The sequence below is a fragment of the Engraulis encrasicolus genome, chromosome 9 (genome assembly GCF_034702125.1).
Source record: "Engraulis encrasicolus isolate BLACKSEA-1 chromosome 9, IST_EnEncr_1.0, whole genome shotgun sequence".
In the NCBI taxonomy this organism is placed as follows: domain Eukaryota; kingdom Metazoa; phylum Chordata; class Actinopteri; order Clupeiformes; family Engraulidae; genus Engraulis; species Engraulis encrasicolus.
The window spans coordinates 35,811,087-35,818,586 of record NC_085865.1 but is presented as its reverse complement, the minus strand read 5'-3'; the positions used below and the strand labels follow the sequence as shown (position 1 = coordinate 35,818,586).

The 7,500-nt window shown below is 45.5% G+C and overlaps 1 protein-coding gene across 2 annotated transcripts in view; it reads right to left on the bottom strand.

Moving 5' to 3' along the window:
* The window catches only part of asap1b (ArfGAP with SH3 domain, ankyrin repeat and PH domain 1b), a 152,853-nt gene that overhangs the window by 95,388 nt on the left and 49,965 nt on the right, over positions 1-7,500 (bottom strand). For both annotated transcript variants that reach the window (XM_063207052.1, XM_063207051.1), the window contains exon 4: positions 224-296. In XM_063207052.1, the coding sequence (XP_063063122.1) occupies positions 224-296 (73 nt within the window). The remainder of the gene's footprint in view (positions 1-223; positions 297-7,500) is intronic.

Sequence of the window (7,500 nt, the reverse complement as noted above, 5' to 3'; positions counted from 1 at the left end):
CTCTCCTGTGTGTGTGTGGACATGTGAATATTTTTTTTCTCATCACATTAGTTATACTGTTAATATTATATCTTTAATTTTGTGGGCATCTGTGGGGTGCTTCCAAACATAATCTCACTGTATTTATATAGTGACAATAAAGCTCTCTACTCTCTACTCTACTCTCTCTATTCTATTCTACTCTACTTCTCTTCTCTTGCTAGTCGGGTGCTGTGGTTCTTACCTTGGCCAGAGCTGTAGATGGCCTTCACAGACTTCTTAACCTTTTGCAGTGACGTGCGATCCTGGTCCAAAGCCTAAATGAGAGAAAGAGAGAAATAGAGAGAGAGACATTGTCATTACCACAGAGAACAAGGGACTCCATATACACATCAAATACAGCTTACAAAATCAAACACCACACTCTGAAATGCCTTATGCAACATTGTGGCAAATCACTGTTGTGATTTTTTTTATTTAAAAGTTATTAGCGATGACGCAGTAGACTATCTGAGCAATTGAGTGAGGTCTTCAGTGCGTGTTCACTATAACCATTTCAGAGCAGAAAGACAGCCATGATATTATGCTGGTGCATATTACTATGCATCGTTTCCATTTGTCAGGTACGCACCACCAACTGCAGTACGCAACCATTGCACACAAGACACCTACGCAAAAGGGTAGCGAGCAGCTTAACTTGCCAAGGAAAAGAAAGTTTCCAGAAACAAATGACTAACAGAATGTTGAAGCAGAGAATGAAAAGGAAAAAGCACTGAAATGGCACACGGGTGCACAGAGAGGTATCAGCAGAGTAGAACAAAAAGAAAGACAGAACGAGACAGAGAGAGAGAGGGGGGGGGAGGGAGAGAGAGAGAGATCTCTCCATTTTGCTAGTAGAAGACTGCCTAAAGCTCGGCAGATGCTGCAGTGAGTCATCACAGAGCACTCTCTCCCTCCCTCACTCACTCACTCCTTCCCTTCCTCCCTCTCTCTCTTCCTCCCTCCCTCCCTCCCTCCCTCCTTCTATCTCCCTCCCCATCTCCCTCCTTCTCTCTCTCCCTACCCATCTCCCTCCTCTCTCTCCCTCCCTCACTCCTTCTCTCTCTCCCTCCCCATCTCCCTCCTCCTTCTCTCTCTCCCTCCCTCCTCCTTCTCTCTCTCCCTCCCCATCTCCCTCCTCCTTCTCTCTCTCCCTCCCCATCTCCCTCCTCCTTCTCTCTCTCCCTCCCCATCTCCCTCCTTCTCTCTCTCCCTACCCATCTCCCTCCTCTCTCTCCCTCCCTCACTCCTTCTCTCTCTCCCTCCCCATCTCCCTCCTCTCTCTCCCTCCCTCCTCCTTCTCTCTCTCCCTCCCCATCTCCCTCCTCCTTCTCTCTCTCCCTCCCCATCTCCCTCCTTCTCTCTCTCCCTCCCCATCTCCCTCCTTCTCCCTCTCCCTCCCCATCTCCCTCCTCTCTCCCTCCCTCACTCCTTCTCTCTCTCCCTCTCTCCCTCCCTCTCCCTCCCCATCTCCCTCCTTCTCTCTCTCCCTCCCCATCTCCCTCCTTCTCTCTCTCCCTCCCCATCTCCCTCCTTCTCTCTCTCCCTCCCTCTCCCTGCACATCTCCCTCCTTCTCTCTCTCCCTCCCCCATCTCCTTCTCTCTCTCCCTCCCCATCTCTCTCCCTCTCTCCCTCTCTCCCTCTCTCTCCCTCCTTCTCTCTTCCTCCCCCCTTCATCACTCGATGCTACCCCATCTCTACATCATATTCTCCGCATCCTTCTCTTCGTCTAGCTCCTGCTTTCTTGATCCCCCCTCTTTCACTCTCCACTTTCTCACCCTCTCTCCCTCTGTCTCTACGCATCCTTCTTTTCACCTGACTCTCTCTCTCTCTCTCTCTCTCTCTCTCTCTCTCTCTCTCTCTCTCTCTCTCTCTCTCTCTCTCTCTCTCTCTCTCTCTCTCTCTCTCTCTCTCTCTCTCTCTCTCTCTCTCTCTCTCTCTCTCTCTCTCTCTCTCTCTCTCCCCCTCCCTCCCTCTTGTTCTTTTAGTTTAGCACTCCATATCAGAGCTTCAGCAACCCCCTGCTTAAACACTTATTTGTAATACCACCACCATGCGTGTGAGGGAAAATCAGGACAGCCCACTAGAGAAAAATCAGCATTTAGTTTTCACAACACCATCGCCAATTAGGACTTGCAGTGAGTGCAGTGGCCTGTTTAGACGCCGCCACTGGTTTACCTCACGCACAAAACTGGCGGCAGAAATATGTCCCTTGCTTTGTCCCTGTATCTTTAATTTATACACTTCCCCTTGTCTTTTCCCTATCTCGCTTTCCTGCTTTCTTTCCTTGTTATTTCCTGATCTCAAAATAGCTGCGCTGAGCATACACAAAGCTATGCATCCCATCAGCCATGGACAGATGCAACACAATGCAAAAACAGCACGAGGAGAAAGATAAAGTGTTGCGGCAATTCCACAGAAAATAGCAGACACAAGAAATTGTTTTTTTCTATACTGTCCCTTCCCTTCCTCAGTCCTCCATCTCTGTCTGTCTGTCTGTCTGTCTGTCATCCTCGTCCTGGCAGCAAGAGGAGGATCTGCTGCTGCAAAACAAGGAAAACAAGATTGAGAGCCAGAATATATCCCAAAAGCTGAATATATTCCAAAAGCAGAATATATTCCAAAAGCAGAATATATCCCAAAAGCAGAATATATTCCAAAAGCAGAATATATTCCAAGGCCAGAATATATTCCAGGCCTTTCTGTTTTCTGTGAGTGCTCTCCTCTGTGCAGCTGATTAACATGCAGGCTGGCAAGAGCTCTGGTCGCAAAAGGCTCACACAAGCCGGTGGAGTGTGCATAGAGAGAGAGAGAGAGAGAGAGAGAGAGAGAGAGAGAGAGAGAGAGAGAGAGAGAGAGAGAGAGAGAGAGAGAGAGAGAGAGAGAGAGAGAGAGACATGGAGAGAGAGAGAGAGGGAGAGAGAGAGAGGGTGTGTGTGTGTGTGTGTGTGGGTCATTCCATGTCAATTCACACGCCTTCCCCACATGACCCTCTCCGATTTACCCGATATCTCACATACAGGTACCTTTTGATGTCAATTGAAAGAATACCAAGTATTAGCACCCTACGTCTAACGGTTGCAAAGATGAAGCCCTCCAAAGTTGGGGTGCCATGCCCACCTTTCAAGCCTGTGAATTGCATACAAAATTTACAAGCAGATTTTGACACCTCTGGTTTTAGTTTGAAGGAAGATACAGGCCTAAAAATCACCATGACCCCTCAATATGACCCTGTCTGCCAGATAATGTACTTACGAATAACATGCCTTGATTATTTTTGGCTATATTAAGTCTTAAAAACTGAATTTGTGAAAAGCGTGATGAAGAGTCTTGCCATTTTGGGGTTCCATGTCTTCGAAAACTATGTATGCTTTGGGAGTTATAATTGATTTTCCATCATATTTGGGAACTGTACAGTGTATTCCAAAAAAAGTAGGGCACTCTGCCTTTTAATGATGGAATAGGAGGGACTCAAAAACAGCTTTTGGACTAAATGTCCTTACGGTACCCTCTACTTCAGGCCTCAAATTAACCATGTGGGCACTTGACGAGTGGAACGCCCATTTAACCCCATGTACAGTAGCACTGTATCAAACATTCAAGCTTGGGAAAACTTTGTTTTTCAAAGTTCTTCATATTAATCTTGGCCTTCAAAATTTATGTTTGTGTCTACGTCTTATCACAGTGTCCGTTTTGTCTGCTGCCATCTGCTGGTCAAAAAAACGCAACAACAGTGTAATGTAAGAAAACAAAAGGGGCTGGAACATCTTGCCCATAATTTACCAATAAAGTAGCCTAGAAATCTAGACGCCCCTAGGGGTTGAGCTCGCTAGGCTACCAATAAAGCCCTTAAATTCTACAGTATATTGCTATATATTAATTATGATTTTAACAAGCATTATGCAGAATGCTCAATTATGATTACATTTCTGACAGGACGCCCCCACCCCCATGTCTGGTAGAAATGTAGTGCAGGGTGAGGCCATCTTGGGACTGGCATCATGATTGAGCATTAAGCAGTCACACTTAGGAAATTATTTAAACTATTACTATTCATCATGCTTGTTAAAATCAGAATTAGTACATAGCAATATACTGTATAATAATTACAGTGCTTTATTGGTAAATTACGGGCAAGATTTTCCAGCCCCTTTTGTTTTCTTACATTACGCTGTTGTTACTTTTTTAGACCAGCAGATGGCAGCAGACAAAACAGACACTGTGATAAGATATAGAGAAAAACATATACTTTGAAGGCCAAGATTAATATGAAGAACTTTGAAAAACAACGTTTTTCCAAGCTTGAATGTTTGATACAGTGCTACTGTACATGGGGTTAAAAGGGCGTTCCACTCATCAAGTGCCCACATGGTTAATTTGAGGCCTGAAGTAGAGGGTACCGTAAGGTCATTTTGTCCCAAAGCTGTTTTTGAGTCCCTCCTATTTTATCTTTTAAAGTCTGAGCGCTCTACATTTTTCTAAATACACTGTACAGTTCCCAAATATGATGGAAAATCAATTATAACTCCCAAAGCATACATAGTTTCCAAGATATGGAGCCCCAAAATGGCAAGACTCTTCAACACGTGTTTCACAAATTCAGTTTTTAAGGCATAATATAGCCAAAAATAATCAAGGCTTGCCATTTGTAAATCATCTGGTGGACAGGGTCATATTGAGGGGCCATGGTGATTTTTAGGCCTGTATCTTCCTTCAAACTAAAACCAGAGGTGTCTAAATCTGCTTGTAAATTTTGTATGCAATTCACAGGCTTGAAAAGTGGGCATGGCACCCCAACTTTGGAGGGCTTGATCTCCGCAACCGTTGGACGTAGGGTGCTAATACTTGGTATTCTTTCAATTGACATCAAAAGGTACCTGTATGTGAGATATCGGGTAAATCGGAGAGGGTCACCTGGGGAGATTCTAGGGAATCATGTGAATTGACATGGAATGACCCATGTGTGTGTGTGTGTGTGTGTGTGTGTGTGTGTGTGTGTGTGTGTGTGTGTGTGTATGTGTGTGTGTGTATGCGTGTGTGTGTGCGCGCATGTCACTGTGCCAGGCGTCTGGGGCGCAACAAAGCGTTTCCTCTGGTGGGCTCTGGATGGGGTGGCAGCAACGCCATGATTCATGCCCAGTGCCCGCTCCCCCTTAAAACATGAGAGCCTTCACTCTGCAGCCTGGCAACAGCAGCAGCAGCAACAGCAGCAGCAGCAACAGCAGCAGCAGCAACAGGCTCACTGCTGCCCAGAATCAAGGATCAGACCCAAGGAGAACGCAAAGGAGTTAAAGAATCAGGCTCAAGGAAGAAAGTCAAAAGACTTAAAAGAATCAGGCTCAAGGAAGAAAGTCAAAAGACTTCAAAGAATCAGAGGTCAAAAGTCAATATTGTTGTTCCATTGTTCCACAGAAATGGCCATTGTTATAAATTAACCGTCACCAAAATGGTAATAACCAAATCATAAAGGCTCTGTGTAACACTGTAGTGGTGTAGTACTGTGGCAATAATTCCATGCCTATTTACAGTGTCCCACTGGTGGAACGGTGCACATTTTAAAGCTACAAGAATCAGAACCAAGAAGTAGTCAAAAGAGTCAGTTTCCAAGCAACCGAACTTGTTTTGGCAGCGTGAAATAAAATAAAAAAAACCTCCGAAAACGTTGAAACTCTCACTGCTTACAGATTTAAGACCTTTGACGAACGTGACCCGGATGAATGAAAATCTTCAATCAGGAGAAGAAAAAAAGCGTAAAGTAATAAAAACCCATCCAACCCTAAGGCTGCCAAATATGTCATCATATTATACAGAGACTTCACTGCAGCCCATCACAATTCTGGGCACATCCTTAAAGGGGAGTGAATTGTGAAAACACAAAACGTTATATCGGCTCCTGCTGCGCGAGTGTGTGTTTTCGTGTTCCATAAAAGTAATTTATGTAATGCAATGCGATTCAAACTGACGGCGTTTTGAGATCATCGCAGACGCTGCGCGGATAATGGGAGTTTCCATGACATTGACTGAAAACATTCCTCTAAATATACTTGTGAATTCCCAAAGCAAAAAAAAGCGAGAGAGGGAAGGGAGGAGAAGGGGAAGGAGGGGAGAAAGAAAAAAAAAAAAGAGTTGAAACGAGGACCAGATGTTTTGTTTACAGATCGGAACGTCAGGAATGGCCGGGAGCGCGGCCGGAATCCCGAGGTATTTCCCGCTGCGGCGGAGAGAGAGAGAGAGGAGAGTCGACTCCGAGCATGCTTCAGGAGGGGGAAGAAAAGGAATGCTGATGTCACCGTGGTAACAGGAGCGCACGAGGCGAGGAGGAGGCAAGCAATGCTCCTGCTGGGTCGACCCTGAAAATTTCCGCTGCAGGTTTTTTTTTCCCCCCGCCTTTTTTTCCCGGTTTTCTGAGAGCACAGCTACATGGAAAGCCACTCAAGAGGGGTAAAGCTCCAAAGTAGAGTGGGCAAGGAATGTTGAATGGCTGTCGGAGAGGGATGGGCACCACCATCCAAGCGAGTGCTTGAGAAGGATGACTAATCTGTTCCTTGGTGTGTGTTTGAGACGGGCTAAAGGGGGATTTAGGGAGCCAGGGTTTGGAAACCTGGGTGGGGAATGGGGAATTTTTCAGAGGTCTGTTTTTTTGTCCAGACTGATGCTGTAGCCTACCACATGGCTGAGATGCCTACAAGAGGCTGCATGCTGCACACAGTGGAATGAGATGTATCAATATCCAAAAATGGACACAGCAGCTAGCTGTTGTCTAGCTAGCTAGCAGCTCCAGTCAGGGTCGGTTTTTAGCATAGGCTGGCTAGGCGGTCGCCTAGAGCGCAATGTGAAGAAGGAGCGCCGAAATGGCGCTCTCCGATGCGTAATTTTGCGATATGGAGGTTTTTTTTATGAAGTCGCAATCAACAAAGCATGGGAAAAGCGCTCCTCACTGTAAAACACCCCTCAGCCAATAGTAATATCGCTTTCAACTGTCTCTGGGAAGTCTGTGAACCAATAAACAGACAGTCCTGAGAAAGGGGGCGGGACGAGTGACAGCGTGCGATATGTTTTGAATTTTGGAGACTCACTCCAGAGACAGAGAGGGCAAGCGCCAACAGCAGTGTTGCTCTGCTGGGTGGAGAATTGTTATGTTCTCATTAAACCAGTCATTGCATGATGCAGGAGTTGCAGAGGGTGTTTTGGAACTATGTGATTTAATCAGCAACCGTTTGTGATAATGGAAAGCCTAATAGTTATGAGGCTACTGTTTGGAATTAGAGGGAAAAAGAGCTTTGCTTTGCTTTGCTAGTTAGCATGCTAACATTAGCCAAGTATGCCAAGCAATGAAATCCAGTAAAGTAGCTGTTAGTAGCCTACTCACTAACACCCACCTGACATTATAATACTTGTTTAGGTTGACAAGCAATGTAAAGTAAGACTGGAGCCATGTTTAAAACAATTTTAGCTGCCATATCTCCTTCCATCCACTTGAA